The sequence below is a fragment of the Nerophis ophidion genome, linkage group LG28 (genome assembly GCF_033978795.1).
Source record: "Nerophis ophidion isolate RoL-2023_Sa linkage group LG28, RoL_Noph_v1.0, whole genome shotgun sequence".
Classification (NCBI taxonomy): Eukaryota; Metazoa; Chordata; class Actinopteri; order Syngnathiformes; family Syngnathidae; genus Nerophis; species Nerophis ophidion.
In genome coordinates, this window is record NC_084638.1 from 28,413,915 (window position 1) to 28,433,230 (window position 19,316).

The 19,316-nt window shown below is 42.1% G+C and overlaps 1 protein-coding gene across 1 annotated transcript in view; it reads right to left on the reverse strand.

Annotated features, from left to right (window-relative positions):
* LOC133545222 (pappalysin-2-like) overlaps positions 1-19,316 on the reverse strand; it is a 93,099-nt gene that overhangs the window by 5,392 nt on the left and 68,391 nt on the right. Inside the window, exons 16-24 of the mRNA XM_061890617.1 lie at positions 18,028-18,163; positions 17,564-17,738; positions 8,839-8,904; positions 8,686-8,782; positions 5,842-6,019; positions 2,951-3,161; positions 1,930-2,098; positions 1,475-1,607; positions 1,045-1,166 (exon numbers count right to left, since the gene is read on the reverse strand). Of these exons, the coding sequence (XP_061746601.1) occupies positions 1,045-1,166; positions 1,475-1,607; positions 1,930-2,098; positions 2,951-3,161; positions 5,842-6,019; positions 8,686-8,782; positions 8,839-8,904; positions 17,564-17,738; positions 18,028-18,163 (1,287 nt within the window). The remainder of the gene's footprint in view (positions 1-1,044; positions 1,167-1,474; positions 1,608-1,929; positions 2,099-2,950; positions 3,162-5,841; positions 6,020-8,685; positions 8,783-8,838; positions 8,905-17,563; positions 17,739-18,027; positions 18,164-19,316) is intronic.

Sequence of the window (19,316 nt, forward strand, 5' to 3'; positions counted from 1 at the left end):
TTCAGTCACTCACTTATTCATTCCTTCACTCGTTCAATAAATAATTCAGTCACTCAGTCATTCATTCATTTATTCAGTCATTCATTCTTTCACTCATTCATTTGGTTATTCATTCATTCATTGATTGAATATTTTTTCACTCATTTATTCATTCATTTATTCATTCATTCAGTTATTCAGTCATTCAGTTAGTCATTTACTCATCCATTGACTCATTCATTCAGTCACTCACTCATTTGTTCAGTGTCTCATTCATTCAGTCACTCACTCATTTATTCATTCGCTCATGTATTCATTTAGTCAGCCAGTCATTCATTCATTCACTCAGTAATTCAGTCACTCATTCATTCAGTCAGTCAGTCAGGCTTTTATTCAATCATCATTTATTCAGTCACTCGTTCTTTGAGTGAGTTTATTTTCACTCATTCATTCAGTCATTCATTGACTCATTCATTTGGTCACTCGTTCATTCAGTCACTTATTAATGCTATTCCAGTCATTCATTCATTCAGTCACTTATTAATTCCATTCCAGTCATTCATTCATTTGGTCACTCATTCATTTAGTCAGTCATTCAGTAATTTGTTCAGTCACTCACTCATTCATTCAGTCAGTTGCTCATTCATTCAGTCACTCATTCACTCATTCATTCAATCATCATTCATTCAGTCAGTCGATCATTGAGCCATTCAATTATTAACTCATTGAGTAATTTCATTTATTCACTCACTCATTCACTCAATGTTCTACTAACTTGGAGTGTTTCAGGGAAGATGATTTACCAAAAGTATATTTTCAGAATGTGTTTGCTCTTTTTTGGCCAAAGTAATAGTAAATATCTGAAATGATGTTGCCAGGATTTCACCTCCATGTCATCACCCTCATACAAACACCTGGTAGTACTACTACTAGTACTACTACTACTACTACTACTACTACTACAGTAAACACATGTAATACTACTGTTGTACTGTGTACTATTCATCTGACACAAACACCTGGTAGTACTACTACAGTACACAGATGTAATAGTGCAGTTCCCACCTGTACTTTGACAGGAAGCATCCAGTGTGTCAAAGAGGCAGGTGTAGTGTTGCTAGGCAACAGAACTGGGTCATGAAGATCCATGTCTGGACTCAGAACACAAGAAGGGGAACACACAGAACCTACAGGGGAACATGAATATTAGTAATATCTTCACTGCAATATGCATCGTAAATATATATACATATATACATACATATATATATAATATGTATATATGTGTATGTATATATATATATGTATATATATATATATATATATATATATATGTATGTGTGTGTGTATGTATGTATGTATATATATATATATACATATATATGTATGTATATATATACATATATATGTATGTATGTATACATCTGTGTGTGTGTGTCACTACACAAATATTAGTAAACATACTTTTATGAGTATTTTGTGTGATGTTACTCACCAACATGAGTTCCTTCACTACACAAATATTGGACATGATGAAGTTGAGGAGGAGAAGAACAAAATCCTTGGATGTTGGAACACATGGAAAAGTTTTCTGTCCATTTTCCATCTTTGCTGCACTTTATCACGCTCTTAAACAAACAAACAAACAGGAAGTGATTATCTATAAAGTCTGTGTACTTTCAACAGGAAGTGTGCATACTTTCACCAGGGAGTGTGTATACTTCAAACAGGGAATGTTTACACTTTCAACAGGAAGTGTGCATACTTCCAACAGGAAGTGTGTACACTTTCAACAGGAAGTGTGTATACTTCCAACAGGAAGTGTGTACACCTCCAACAGGAAGTGTGGATACTTTCAACAGGAAGTGTGTACACTTTCAAGAGGAAGTGTGTATACTTTCAACAGGAAGTGTGTATACCTCCAACAGGAAGTGTGTACAAAGTACTTACATGTTCGGCGGGCTGCGGACACTGCAGAGTACAGGTGGTCCCGTAGAAGAAGTGGTTGGTACAGGTGAACATGCCCTGGTACACGTCAGGTAAAGGTGGGCACGATATGGGCTCACACTTGCCACGCCCCCACTGGCCCCCCTCCTGGCACTCCAACTTCAGGTACTTCCTGGGAACAACACAATATATATATATATATATATATATATATATATATATATATATATATATATATATATATATATATATATATATATATATATATATATATATATATATATATATATTAAATATCTGACATGTATACCAGCAACATTAGCTAATAAAACTGTTAGGATCCACTGCCCGGATCGTTTGGTTATGTGGACTTTTGAGTTTGTTTGTGCACTTCCTGATTTGTTCTGTCGCCATGGTTGCATATTTGTTTCACCTGTTCCTTGTTTCCGGACTCTCACCTGTTTGTGATTACCATCCTTATTTAAGCCTGCATTTTCTCGCATCCTAGCCTTTGTTTCCGACAACAAGTGACGACGCTAACTCCCAACATTGGTAAACCTGTTTTTGTACTTGTTAGCTTCCATCCTATTCCTGTGTTTAGTTCCCTAGCTTCCATGCTAGCGCTTTTGGTTTGTATTTTCTACTTAGCACCAGTGTTTTTGTTCTTAGCCTGTTTTAGTTAAATAAACCAGCATTTCTTACCTTTACGCTGTGTCCGAGCCTGAACTGCATCTTGGAAGAAGCACCATAACCACCATGCCTAGCAAACCTCACAAAAATGCTAGCATGCTAACATACTAACTTCACTACTTTAGTAGCCACCTAGCTATTATGGGGCTAGTTGTCAGCTAGCGATCAGCGTGCTACTTGTAAGCTAGAGATCAGTGTGTTTGTTGTAAGCTAGCAACTAGTGTGCTAATTGACAGCTAGCTATTAGCTCTAGTGGTCTATGTGAATACCTTAGCATAGCACGATGTAGGAAGTACTAGATCTGAGTATATGATTTGAGATCCCACAGTCTCACCTTGGGGTGTTGTTGACGCTTCCTGCCTGGTAGAACCCTGGCTGACATTTGTAGTGACACACGGTGCCCACCGGGTGACTCGGGGCCAAACACTCGGCAGTTAGCAGCTTAGCATTGAGGACCTTGGGCAGCTCGGAACACTCAATCTTACAATACGCCTCCGGGAGAGACCACAGTCCGTCCTCCAAACACACCAACCGGTCGCTGTCACCTGAGGACACAAAGGCAGGGTAGAACTGGTGTCTCTGGTCCTGCCACCTGTCACAGGAACAAGGGTGGTGTCACAAGAACAAGGGTGGTGTCACAGGACCAAGGCTGGTGTCACAAGAACAAGGGAGGTGTGTGAGGGATCAAGGGAGACGCCGGTGAGGAACGTTAAACCAAAGTCCCTTTAGTGACCAGCGAGTGGTTGTAGTCCGCCTGTAAGGAGACTCAGTCCAGACGGGATCTGTCTCCTCCTGGAGCAGCCGGGTGACCAGTTCTTGTAGACCAGAATGATACAGTCTCAGGTTGTTGGGTTATGTTCCATCCTGACCCAGTGAAAGCCTTTCAACCCTGGAGGTGTCTGGGGAGGTCTTCTTGGCACGTGGCAGGGTCTCACAACACTGGAGGCGTTGAAGAAGGTCTTGTTGGCACCTGGCAGGGTCTCACAAAACTGGAGGCGTTGGAGAAGGTCTTGTTGGCACCTGGCAGGGTCTCACAAAACTGGAGGTGTCGGAGAAGGTCCTGTTGGCACCTGGCAGGGTCTCACAAAACTGGAGGCGTTGGAGAAGGTCTTGTTGGCACCTGGCAGGGTCTCACAAAACTGGAGGCGTTGGAGAAGGTCTTGTTGGCACCTGGCAGGGTCTCACAACACTGGAGGCGTTGGAGAAGGTCTTGTTGGCACCTGGCAGGGTCTCACAAAACTGGAGGCGTTGGAGAAGGTCTTGTTGGCACCTGGCAGGGTCTCACAAAACTGGAGGCGTTGGAGAAGGTCTTGTTGGCACCTGGCAGGGTCTCACAACACTGGAGGCGTTGGAGAAGGTCTTGTTGGCACCTGGCAGGGTCTCACAAAACTGGAGGCGTTGGAGAAGGTCTTGTTGGCACCTGGCAGGGTCTCACAACACTGGAGGTGTCGGAGAAGGTCCTGTTGGCACCTGGCAGGGTCTCACAAAACTGGAGGCGTTGGAGAAGGTCTTGTTGGCACCTGGCAGGGTCTCACAAAACTGGAGGTGTCGGAGAAGGTCCTGTTGGCACCTGGCAGGGTCTCACAAAACTGGAGGCGTTGGAGAAGGTCTTGTTGGCACCTGGCAGGGTCTCACAAAACTGGAGGCGTTGGAGAAGGTCTTGTTGGCACCTGGCAGGGTCTCACAAAACTGGAGGCGTTGGAGAAGGTCTTGTTGGCACCTGGCAGGGTCTCACAAAACTGGAGGCGTTGGAGAAGGTCTTGTTGGCACCTGGCAGGGTCTCACAACCCTGGAGGTGTCTGAGAAGGTCTTGTTGGCACCTGGCAGGGTCTCACAAGTCCACCAGAACCTCCATTGAATGAGTCCTTCTTGTGGGACCATGAGACCTTCAGAGGTCTCTCCTCTTTGACAGGAGAACTTTCAGGGTCCTAGTGTCCCGGTTATAGCCTTGGCCAGGTTTTCTCAAACCTAAGGCCGAGCCCATGGGTGGACGGATGATGGGTGGATGGATGGATGGGTGAGTAGATGGATCAATGATGGATGATGGATGGATGGATGGATGGCTGGGTGGATGGATGGATGAATGGATGATGGATGGATGGGTTGATGGATGGATGGATGGATGGGTGGGTGGGTGGGTAGATGGAGCAATGATGGATGAGGGATTATGGATGGATGGATACTGTATAGATGATGGATGGATGGATGGACGGATGCATGGATGGATCAATGAGGGATGATGGGTGGGCGGGTGGGTGGGTAGATGGATCAATGATGGATGAGGGATGATGGATAGATGGATGGGTGGGTGGGTGGTGGGTAGATGGATGGATGCATGGATGGATGGATGGATCATGTATAGATGATGGATGGATGGATGGATGGATAAGAGATGATGTATAGATGAATGGATGGATGGAAGGGTGGATGGGTGGGTGGATGGTTAAATGATGGATGGATGGATGGGTGGGTGGGTGGTGGGTAGATGGATGGATGCATGGATGGATGGATGATGTATAGATGATGGATGGATGGATAAATGGGTGTGTGGATGGGTAGATGGAGCAATAATGGATGAGGGATGATGGATGGATGGATACTGTATAGATGATGGATGGATGATGGATGGATGGATGGATGGATGGATGGACGGATGTATGGATGGATCAATGAGGGATGATGGGTAATGGGTGGGTGGGTAGATGGATCAATGATGGATGAGGGATGATGGATGGATGGGTGGGTGGTGGGTAGATAGATGGATGGATGGATTGATGATGTATAGATGATGGATGGATGGATGAGAGATGATGTATAGATGAATGGATGGATGGAAGGGTGGATGGTTAAATGATGGATGGATGATGTATAGATGATGGATGGATGAGAGATGATGGATTGATGGATGGAAGGGTGGATGGGTGGGTGGATGGTTAAATGAGGGATGGATGGATGGATGATGTATAGATTATGGATGGATGGATGGATGGATGATGTATAGATGATGGATGGATGGATGAGAGATGATGTATAGATGAATGGATGGATGGAAGGGTGGATGGGTAGGGTTGATGGTTAAATTATGGATGGATGGATGATGTATAGATGATGGATGGATGAGAGATGATGGATTGATGGATGGAAGGGTGGATAGGTGGGTGGATGGTTAAATGATGGATGAAGGATGGATGGATGAGAGATGATGGATGGATGGATGGTGTGTACCTTGAAGTATGGCAGGAGGTCCACAGGTGAAGGAGCACTCCCTGCCAAAGGTGGTCCCCCAGGGACAGGTGAAGATGGCGTGGTAGACGTGAGAGGGACCAGGAAGACCACAGTCCACAGGCTGGCAGAGGACCACGCGCTCCCAAAGTCCTTGGAAACACTCCATCTCCGTCTTGCTCTAAAACCCGGGGAAGATGAGACAGAATCCTGATGAAGGAGCGGTCTTGACGCCCACTTGACAGCCTTGACAGACCACCCGTGTCAGAGCAGGAGGTTTTGCTGGCAGGCAGTGTGACTCCAGCATGCAGAGACCAGCATGCGGGATGCCTGTCCTAGTTCAGCATCAAGAACAGGTGTGTCCTGGTTGTCCATCAGGAACAGGTGTGTCCTGGTTGTCCATCAGGAACGGGTGTGTCCTGGTTGTCCATCCCACTGAAGGACACTAGGAACAGGTGTGTCCTTAGTGTTTATCAGGAACAGGTGTGTCCTGGTTATCCATCCAACTAAAGGACAGTAGGAACAGGAGTGTCCTGATTTTCTATAAGTAACAAGTGTGTCCTGGTTGTCTATCAGGAACAGGTGTGTCCTGGTTGTCCATCCAACTAAAGGACAGTAGGAACAGGAGTGTCCTGATTTTCTATAAGTAACAAGTGTGTCCTGGTTGTCCATCAGGAACAGGTGTGTCCTGGTTGACCATCAGGAACAAGGCAGTCCCAGTTGACCATCAGGAACAGGTGTGTCCTGGTTGTCCATCCAACTAAAGGACAGTAGGAACAGGTGTGTCCTGGTTGACCATCAGGAACACGCCTGTCCTAGTTCAGCATCAGGAACATGTCTGTCCTTGTTGACCATCAGGAACAGGTGTGTCATGGTTGACCATTAGGAACAGGTGTGTCATGGTTGACCATTAGGAACAGGTGTGTCCCGGTTGACCATCAGGAACAGGTGTGTCTTGGTTGTCTATCCCACTGAAGGACACTAGGAACAGGTGTGTCCTGAGTGTTTATCAGGAACAGGTGTGTCCTGGTTATCCATCCAACTAAAGGACAGTAGGAACAGGAGTGTCCTGATTTTCTATAAGTAACAAGTGTGTCCTGGTTGTCTATCAGGAACAGGTGTGTCCTGGTTGTCCATCCAACTAAAGGACAGTAGGAACAGGAGTGTCCTGATTTTCTATAAGTAACAAGTGTGTCTTGGTTGTCTATCAGGAACAGGTGTGCCCTGGTTGTCCATCAGGAACAGGTGTGTCCTGGTTGACCATCAGGAACAAGGCAGTCCCAGTTGACCATCAGGAACAGGTGTGTCCTGGTTGTCCATCCAACTAAAGGACAGTAGGAACAGGTGTGTCCTGGTTGACCATCAGGAACACGCCTGTCCTAGTTCAGCGTCAGGAACATGTCTGTCCTTGTTGACCATCAGGAACAGGTGTGTCATGGTTGACCATTAGGAACAGGTGTGTCCCGGTTGACCATCAGGAACAGGTGTGTCTTGGTTGTCTATCCCACTGAAGGACACTAGGAACAGGTGTGTCCTGAGTGTTTATCAGGAAAAGGTGTGTCCTGGTTATCCATCCAACTAAAGGACAGTAGGAACAGGTGTGTCCTGATTTTCTATAAGGAACAAGTGTGTCCTGGTTGTCTATCAGGAACATGTGTGTCCTGATTGACCATCAGGAACAGGTGAGTCCTGGTTGTCCATCAGGAACAAGTCTGTCCTAGTTGACCACCATAAACAGGTGTGTCCTGGTTGACTATCAGGAACAAGTCAGTCCCAGTTGACCATCACGAACAGGTGTGTCCTGGTTGTCCATCCAACTAAAGGACAGTAGGAACACGTGTGTCCTGGTTTTCTATAAGGAACAGGTGTTTCCTGGTTGTCCATCAGGAACAGGTGTGCCCTGGTAGTCTATCCAACTGAAGGACACTAGGAACAGGTGTGTCCTGGTTGTCTATCAAGAACAGGTGTGCCCTGGTTATCCATCCAACAGAAGGACAGTAGAAACAGTTGTGTCCTAGTTGTCCATCAGGAACAGGTGTGTCCTGGCTTTCCATCCAACTGAAGGACAGTAGGAACAGGTGTGTCCTGGTTGTCCATCAGGAACAGGTGTGTCCTGGCTGTCCATCCAACTGAAGGACAGTAGGAACAGGTGTGTCCTGGTTGTCCATCCAACTGAAGGTCAGCAGGAACAGGTGTGTCCTGGTTGTCCATCCAACTGAAGGACTCGAGGAACAGGAGTGTCCTGGTGTTCTATAAGGAACAGGTGTGCCCTGGTTGTCCATCCAACTGCAGGACAGTTGGAACAGGTGTGTTCTTGTTGTCCATCCAACTGAAGGACTCTAGGAACAGGTGTGTCATAGTTGTCTATCAGGAAGAGGTGTGCCCTGGATGTCCATCCAACCGAAGGACAGCAGGAACAGGTGTGTCCTGGTTGTCCATCAAGAACAGGTGTGTCCTGGTTGTCCATCAAGAACAGGTGTGTTCTGGTTGTCTATCCAACTAAAGGACTCTAGGAACAGGTCTGTCCTGGTTGTCCATCAGGAACAGGTGTGTTCTGGTTGTCCATCCAACTGAAGGACAGTAAGAACAGCTGTGTCCTGGTTGTCCATCAGGAACAGGTGTGTTCTGGTTGTCTATCCAACTAAAGGACTCTAGGAACAGGTCTGTCCTGGTTGTCCATCAGGAACAGGTGTGTTCTGGTTGTCCATCCAACTGAAGGACAGTAGGAACAGCTGTGTCCCGGTTGTCCATCAGGAACAGGTGTGCCCTGGTTGTCCATCAAGAAGAGGCGTGTCCTGGTTGTCCATCCAACTGAAAGACAGTAGGAACAGGTGTAACATTGTTTACCTGGTGTGGCGGGACGTCCCTCCCGCTGACGACGGTGATGCTGTAACCATGGCGACACTGAACAGAGCAGTGGGAGGACTCCCCCCCTCCCGCACACCTGCAAGGGACTATTACCTAAGTCTTCGGGTTCATGTGTGGTTGAAAGTTTTCTACCTGACGGAGGCGTGATCGATCTGCGGGGGTTGGCAGATGTCCATCTCACACGTCCGCCTCAAACATCTGCAGGAAGGACACGGCACACCTTTAGAGACACACTTTTGGAGACACACTTTTAGAACCACACCTTTAGAGACACACCTATAGAGCCAAACCTTTGGAAACACACCTTTAGAGACACACCTATAGAGCCACACCTATAGAGCCACACTTTTAGAGACACTCCTTTAAAGACACACCTTTAGAGACACCTTTAGAAACACACCTTTAGAGACACACCTATAGAGACACACCTATAGAGACACCTTTAGAAACACACCTTTAGAGACACACCTATGGAGACACACCTATAGAGCCACACTTTTAGAGACACTCCTTTAAAGACACACCTTTAGAGACACCTTTAGAAACACACCTTTAGAGACACACCTATAGAGACACACCTATAGAGACACCTTTAGAAACACACCTTTAGAGACACACCTATAGAGCCACACTTTTAGAGACACTCCTTTAAAGACACACCTTTAGAGACACCTTTAGAAACACACCTTTAGAGACACACCTATAGAGACACACCTATAGAGACACCTTTAGAAACACACCTTTAGAGACACACCTATAGAGACACACCTATAGAGCCACACCTATAGAGCCACACTTTTAGAGACACTCCTTTAAAGACACACCTTTAGAGACACCTTTAGAAACACACCTTTAGAGACACACCTATAGAGACACACCTATAGAGCCACACTTTTAGAGACACTCCTTTAAAGACACACCTTTAGAGACACCTTTAGAAACACACCTTTAGAGACACACCTATAGAGACACACCTATAGAGACACCTTTAGAAACACACCTTTAGAGACACACCTATAGAGACACACCTATAGAGCCAAATCTTTGGAGACACACCTTTAGAGCCACACTTTTAGAGACACTCCTTTAAAGACACACCTTTAGAGACACCTTTAGAAACACACCTTTAGAGACACACCTATAGAGACACACCTATAGAGACACACCTATAGAGACACCTTTAGAAACACACCTTTAGAGACACACCTTTAGAGACACACCTATAGAGACACACCTATAGAGCCACATCTTTGGAGACACACCTTTAGAGCCACACCTATAGAGCCACACTTTTAGAGACACTCCTTTAAAGACACACCTTTAGAGACAAACCTTTAGAGACACCTTTAGAGACACTCCTTAAGAGACACATCTTTAGAGACACATCTTTAGAGACACACCTTTAGAGACACACCTTTAGAGACACACCTTTACAACCACACCTTTAGAGACATTCCTTAAGAGACACATCTTTAGAGACACACCTTTAGAGCCACACCTTTACAACCACACCTTTAGAGACATTCCTTAAGGGACACATCTTTAGAGACACACCTTTAGAACCAGACCTTTAGAGACACACCTTTAGATACACACCTTTAGAGACACACATTTAGAGACATTCTTTAAGAGACACCTTTTTAGAGACACACCTTTAGAGACACACCTTTAGAGACACCTTCAGAGACACACCTTTAGAGACATTCCTTATGAGACACATCTTTAGAAACACATCTTTAGAGACACACCTTTAGAGACAACTTCAGAGACACACCTTTAGAGACACACATTTAGAGACACACCTTTAGAGTCACACCTTTAGAGACAACTTCAGAGACAAACCTTTAGAGACACACATTGAAAGACATTCCTTAAGAGACACATTTTTAGAGACACACCTTTAGAGCCAAACCTTTAGAAACACCACTTTTAGAGAGACACCATTAGACACACCTTTAGAGACACACCTTTAGAACCGCATCCTTAGAGCCAAACCTTTAGAACCACACCTTTAGAGAGACACCATTAGAGACACTTTCAGAGACACACCTTTAGAGACACACCTTAAGAGACACACCTTTAGAGACACACCTTTAGAGACACACCTATAGAGACACACCTATAGAGCCAAACCTTTGGAGACACTCCTTTAAAGACACACCTTTAGAGACAAACCTTTAGAGACACCTTTAGAGACACACCTTTAGAGACACACCTTTAGAGCCACACCTTTACAACCACACCTTTAGAGATATTCCTTAAGAGACACATCTTTAGAGACACACCTTTAGAGTCACACCTTTAGAGACATTCCTTAAGAAACACATCTTTAGAGACACACCTTTAGAGACACACATTTAGAGACATTCCTTAAGAGACACATTTTTAGAGACACACCTTTAGAGACACACCTTTAGAGACACCTTCAGAGACACACCTTTAAAGTCACACCTTTAGAGACATTCCTTAAGAGACACAGCTTTAGAAACACATCTTTAGAGACACACCTTTAGAGACACACCTTTACAGTCACACCTTTAGAGACAACTTCAGAGACACACCTTTAGAGACACACGTTTAGAGACACACCTTTAGAGTCACACCTTTAGAGACAACTTCAGAGACACACCTTTAGAACCACACCTTTAGAGAGACACCATTAGAGACACCTTCAGAGACACACCTTTAGAGACACACCTTTAGAGACACACCTATAGAGCCAAACCTTTGGAGACACACCTTTAGAGCCACACCTATAGAGCCACAATTTTAGAGACACTCCTTTAAAGACACACCTTTAGAGACAAACCTTTAGAGACAAACCTTTAGAGACACCTTTAGAGACACACCTTTAGAGACACACCTTTAGAGCCACACCTTTACAACCACACCTTTAGAGACATTCCTTAAGAGACACATCTTTAGAGACACACCTTTAGAGTCACACCTTTAGAGACATTCCTTAAGAAACACATCTTTAGAGACACACATTTAGAGACATTCCTTAAGAGACACATTTTTAGAGACACACCTTTAGAGACACACCTTTAGAGTCACACCTTTAGAGACATTCCTTAAGAGACACATCTTTAGAAACACATCTTTAGAGACACACCTTTAGAGACACACCTTTACAGTCACACCTTCAGAGACAACTTCAGAGACACACCTTTAGAGACACACCTTTAGAGACACACCTTTAGAGACATTCCTTAAGAGACACATCTTTAGAGACACACCTTTAGAGTCACACCTTTAGAGACATTCCTTAAGAAACACATCTTTAGAGACACACATTTAGAGACACACCTTTAGAGACAACTTCAGAGACACACCTTTAGAGACACACATTTAGAGACACACCTTTAGAGTCACACCTTTAGAGACAACTTCAGAGACAAACCTTTAGAGACACACCTTTAGAGACACATCTTTAGAGACATTCCTTGAGAGACACATCTTTAGAGACACACCTTTAGAGTCACACCTTTAGAGACATTCCTTAAGAAACACATCTTTAGAGACACACCTTTAGAGACATTCCTTAAGAGACACATTTTTAGAGACACACCTTTAGAGACACACCTTTAGAGTCACACCTTTAGAGACATTCCTTAAGAGACACATCTTTAGAAACACATCTTTAGAGACACACCTTTAGAGACACACCTTTACAGTCACACCTTCAGAGACAACTTCAGAGACACACCTTTAGAGACACACCTTTAGAGACATTCCTTAAGAGACACATCTTTAGAGACACACCTTTAGAGACATTCCTTAAGAAACACATCTTTAGAGACACACATTTAGAGACACACCTTTAGAGACAACTTCAGAGACACACCTTCAGAGACAAACCTTTAGAGACACACATTTAGAGACACACCTTTAGAGTCACACCTTTAGAGACAACTTCAGAGACAAACCTTTAGAGACACACATTGAGAGACATTCCTTAAGAGACACATTTTTAGAGACACACCTTTAGAGACACACCTTTGGAGTCACACCTTTAGAGCCACACCTTTACAGTCACACATTTAGAGACACACCTTTAGAGACATTCCTTAAGAAACACATCTTTAGAGACACACATTTAGAGACACACCTTTAGAGACAACTTCAGAGACACACCTTTAGAGACACACATTTAGAGACACACCTTTAGAGTCACACCTTTAGAGACAACTTCAGAGACACACGTTTAGAGACACACATTTAGAGACACACCTTTAGAGTCACACCTTTAGAGACAACTTCAGAGACAAACCTTTAGAGACACACATTGAGAGACATTCCTTAAGAGACACATTTTTAGAGACACACCTTTAGAGACACACCTTTAGAACCACATCTTTAGAGCCAAACCTTTAGAAACATCACTTTTAGAGAGACACCATTAGAGACACCTTTAGAGACACACCTTTAGAACCGCATCCTTAGAGCCAAACCTTTAGAACCACACCTTTAGAGAGACACCATTAGAGACACTTTCAGAGACACACCTTTAGAGACACACCTTTAGAGACACACCTATAGAGACACACCTTTAGAGACACACCTATAGAGACACACCTATAGAGCCAAACCTTTGGAGACACTCCTTTAAAGACACACCTTTAGAGACAAACCTTTAGAGACACTCCTTTAGAGACACACCTTTAGAGCCACACCTTTACAACCACACCTTTAGAGATATTCCTTAAGAGACACATCTTTAGAGACACACCTTTAGAGTCACACCTTTAGAGACATTCCTTAAGAAACACATCTTTAGAGACACACCTTTAGAGACACACATTTAGACACATTCCTTAAGAGACACATTTTTAGAGACACACCTTTAGAGACACACCTTTAGAGACACCTTCAGAGACACACCTTTAAAGTCACACCTTTAGAGACATTCCTTAAGAGACACATCTTTAGAAACACATCTTTAGAGACACACCTTTAGAGACACACCTTTACAGTCACACCTTTAGAGACAACTTCAGAGACACACCTTTAGAGACACACCTTTACAGTCACACCTTTAGAGACAACTTCAGAGACACACCTTTAGAGACACACATTTAGAGACACACCTTTAGAGACAACTTCAGAGACACACCTTTAGAACCACACCTTTAGAGAGACACCATTAGAGACACACCTTTAGAGACACACCTATAGAGACACACCTATAGAGACACACCTTTAGAGACACACCTTTAGAGACACACCTATAGAGACACACCTATAGAGCCAAACCTTTGGAGACACACCTTTAGAGCCACACCTATAGAGCCACAATTTTAGAGACACTCCTTTAAAGACACACCTTTAGAGACAAACCTTTAGAGACAAACCTTTAGAGACACCCTTAGAGACACACCTTTAGAGCCACACCTTTACAACCACACCTTTAGAGACATTCCTTAAGAGACACATCTTTAGAGACACACCTTTAGAGTCACACCTTTAGAGACATTCCTTAAGAAACACATCTTTAGAGACACACATTTAGAGACATTCCTTAAGAGACACACCTTTAGAGACACACCTTTAGAGACACACCTTTAGAGTCACACCTTTAGAGACATTCCTTAAGAGACACATCTTTAGAAACACATCTTTAGAGACACACCTTTAGAGACAACTTCAGAGACACACCTTTAGAGACACATCTTTAGAAACACATCTTTAGAGACACACCTTCAGAGACACACCTTTAGAGACAACTTCAGAGACACACCTTTAGAGACACATCTTTAGAAACACATCTTTAGAGACACACCTTTAGAGACAACTTCAGAGACACACCTTTAGAGACACATCTTTAGAACCACATCTTTAGAGACACACCTTCAGAGACACACCTTTAGAGACAACTTCAGAGACACACCTTTAGAGACACATCTTTAGAACCACATCTTTAGAGACACACCTTTAGAGACACACCTTTAGAGACACATCTTTAGAACCACATCTTTAGAGACACACCTTCAGAGACACACCTTTAGAGACACATCTTTAGAACCACATCTTTAGAGACACACCTTCAGAGACACACCTTTAGAGACAACTTCAGAGACACACCTTTAGAGACACATCTTTAGAGACACACCTTCAGAGCCACATGTAACGCAGGTGTCAAATACATTTGCGGAGACTATTAGGCTCTTGCCTTTCTATTTACTCTTTGCGCACTTTCTAGTCATGTGACCGCCACAGTCCAATCAGCTGCAGTTACATGCCGGTAGCCGGAAGTGACTGCTCTTTGGCAACTCTTTGCACTCCTCCCTTGTCACGTGACTGCCGCGGTCCAATCAGTGGTGCTTATAAGCCGCTAGCAGGAAGTAGCCAGGAGACAGGACATGAGAGATGGATGACATTTCTGCTCAAAGTAGTTTTTAAACCTTCTTTTCACCTGAAATATTGTGCTGACCCATTTTAAACGACATGACTATTGTGTCACTTTATAGAGCAGACTTCCATTGTTTGTCATGAAGCTGTGTTTGACTGTAGAAGCTGAGTTGGTGAGTCCATATTGATGACAATAGCACTTCAAGCATTCATCTTTCTTCTTTCTGGAATATTCTCAATCCTCCTTATTAAAATATTTATGACTTCAACTAATGATCACATTTGTGTATTGAATGTACTTTTATGTCTTTACATCATAAGCACATTTAGTGCACTGACTGCTTTGTGTTGCTCATAATTATGCTGCTAATGCTTGTTTCAGCATTTTATTGCATATTGTGATTCTCATGTTTATTGATTTATATTGTACAATATGGAGGAAAGAACTAGAACTTATTGAATATGTATTATGAATACTTGATAATATATTATGAATACTTGATGGTATATTGTTGGATAATATATTATGAATACTAGATAACGCAATTGAGTGTTATTTAATGAAGATTATTTGTGTAGACATGGATCTATAAGAATGGTTCTGGCTCTTACACAGGCCAGGCTTCTCTTTTTGATGGCCAGCTAAGGAAAAGAATCACCTAGTCCAAGGATCAAGTTTGGAAGATTCCAGCCAGGAAGCTGAGCACAACCTGCTCTGTCTGGGCTGGTAGGAGACTCTCCAGCCAACACTTTACAATTGTCACTTTACCTGCAGCACATGGACTGTACTGCCATCCTTTTTTCCAAGAACAACTATCTGAACTGACATTTAAACAAGATCCAGAGACACTGAATAGTTAAATGCAATTGTATATATGTATATAGTACTTGTGTTTTGTCTCTTTAAATTGTATATATGTATATAGTACTTGTGTTTTGTCTCTTTAAATTGTATATATGTATATAGTACTTGGGTTTTGTCTCTTTAAATTGTATATATGTATATAGTACTTGGGTTTTGTCTCTTCAAATTGTATATATGTATATAGTACTTGTGTTTTGTCTCTTTAAATTGTATATATGTATATAGTACTTGTGTTTTGTCTCTTTAAATTGTATGTATGTATATAGTACTTGTGTTTTGTCTCTTTAAATTGTATATATGTATATAGTACTTGTGTTTTGTCTCTTTAAATTGTATATATGTATATAGTACTTGTGTTTTGTCTCTTTAAATTGTATATATGTATATAGTACTTGTGTTTTGTCTCTTTAAATTGTATATATGTATATAGTACTTGTGTTTTGTCTCTTTAAATTGTATATATGTATATAGTACTTGTGTTTTGTCTCTTTAAATTGTATATAGTACTTGTGTTTTGTCTCTTTAAATTGTATATATGTATATAGTACTTGGGTTTTGTCTCTTCAAATTGTATATATGTATATAGTACTTGTGTTTTGTCTCTTTAAATTGTATATATGTATATAGTACTTGTGTTTTGTCTCTTTAAATTTTATATATGTATATACTACTTGTGTTTTGTCTCTTTAAATTGCTTTCATGTTGAATGGCCATTCAACTCATTGTGTGTGTGTGTATATCTGCTGTCCATCATTGTGTGTGTATATCTGCTGTCCATCATTGTGTGTATATATCTGCTGTCCATCATTGTGTGTATATATCTGCTGTCCATCATTGTGTGTATATATCTGCTGTCCATCATTATGTGTATATATCTGCTGTCCATCATTGTGTGTGTATATCTGCTGTCCATCATTGTGTGTATATATCTGCTGTCCATCATTGTGTGTATATATCTGCTGTCCATCATTGTGTGTATATATCTGCTGTCCATCATTGTGTGTGTGTATATCTGCTGTCCATCATTGTGTGTATATATCTGCTGTCCATCATTGTGTGTGTTTATCTGCTGTCCATCATTGTGTGTATATATCTGCTGTCCATCATTGTGTGTATATATCTGCTGTCCATCATTGTGTGTATATATCTGCTGTCCATCATTGTGTGTATATATCTGCTGTCCATCATTGTGTGTGTATATCTGCTGTCCATCATTGTGTGTGTATATCTGCTGTCCATCATTGTGTGTGTATATCTGCTGTCCATCATTGTGTGTGTATATCTGCTGTCCATCATTGTGTGTGTATATCTGCTGTCCATCATTGTGTGTGTATATCTGCTGTCCATCACTAATTCTCTAATACACGCTGTCAACCAAATTACAATTCATGCTCTGCTCTCTCTACGAGTTGAAACTAGTCTTCTGTTCCTAGCCCTTAACACCCCATATACACACACACACACACACACACACACACACACACACACACACACACACACACACACGTAGGTATATATGTATGCAGGTAGGTATGTATATATGTTTATATGTATGTTGATATATATGTATATTTGTAGGTATGTGTGTATGCATGTGGGTGTAGTAGGTAGTTGTGGGAGAGCCCACCCTCTGATGCGCACCCGGTCGTGGTGAAGGTGCTGAAGTGGCAGGAAGTCCTCAAGGCGACGGCGGTGACGGCCACGGAGGGCGAGGAGAAGAGGAGGACGACCGACGCCGTCAGGAAGAAGGGCTGCGAGAGGTCATGGGTCACGTTGACTATCAGCGGGTTCCGACGGCAAGAGAGATTATGTGTGCCTTGGGGGAAGTCATCACTTTATCACTACACACAATCATGTCTGGGCTTCGTGCTAACAACCTTTTATAAACATGAGTTAATAAGTATACAAAAATAACAAAGGTTATATATCCATAATAATAGACAACTTTATAAATATGAGTTAATAAGTATACAACAATAACAAAGGGTATATATCCATAATAATAGACAACTTTATAAATATGAGTTAATAAGTATACAACAATAACAAAGGGTATATATCCATAATAATAGACAACTTTATAAATATGAGATAATAATGAATACCTAAAGAGTGATTCCTGCCAGTGGTGTCTATAAGCAGGATGGTTGCTGTTCTGTGGTGATGTCCTTCACTCCAGGATCCACCTGAGGCCACGTAGACCAGAACTGAAGTAGCCACTCCGGAGTGGACAAATCCCACCTGGAATATCACCAATAGGATATTTATTATACATTATTGATATCACCATCCTGAAATATCACCAATAGGATATTTATTATACATTATTGATATCACCATCCTGGAATATCACCAATAGGATATTTATTATACATTATTGATATCACCATCCTGGAATATCACCAATAGGATATTTATTATACATTATTGATATCACCCTCCTGAAATACTGACAGCAATATTAGCAGAGTAGAGTGTTTTATTTTCCTGTATTCAAACACAGTGTTACTGGTCAAACTGTGTGTAATCTTACATCGGCCAAACATTTCCAATATACTCGTTTAATAAAATGTCTAGCTTGTTTTTAATACATACTTAAACCTACTAAGCTACTGCTATGGTATGGTATGGCATGGCATGCCATGTATGTCTAATAAATATTTACAAGAGGGTATAATTTGGTATGGTATGGTATGGTATTGTAAGGTATTGTACGGTATGGTATGGTAGGGTTTGGTATGGCATGTTATTGCACGATATGGTGTGGTATGGTATGGTACAATATGATATGGTATGGTATTCTAAGGTATGTTATGGTATGGTATTGTACAGTATGGTATGGTAGGGTTTGGTATGGCATGGTATTGTACATATGGTATGGAATGGTATAGTATGGAATGGTATGGTATGGTACTCTATGATATGGCATGGTATGGTATTGTATAGAATTGTACGGAATGGTATGGTATCATTTAGTATGGTAAGGTATAGTATTGTATTGTAAAGTATTGTATGGTATGGTATGGTAGGGCTTGGTATGGCATGTTATTGCACGATATGGTGTGGTATGGTATGGAATGTAATGGTATGGAATGGTATGGTATGGTATTGTAAGGTGTTGTACTGGTATGGTAGGGTTTGGTATGGCATGTTATTGTACGATATGATATGGACAGGTATAGTTTGGTATGGTATGGTACAGTATGATATGGTATGGTATTGTAAGGTATGTTATGGTATGGTATTGTAAGGTATTGTACAGTATTGGTATGGTAGTGTTTGGTATGCCATGTTATTGTATGATATGGTATGGTAATGTATTTTAATGTTGGTCTTTAAGGTGGTGAAATACGTTTGAGAACCTCTGGTGTTAGACATAGTTCCGGGATTCTTC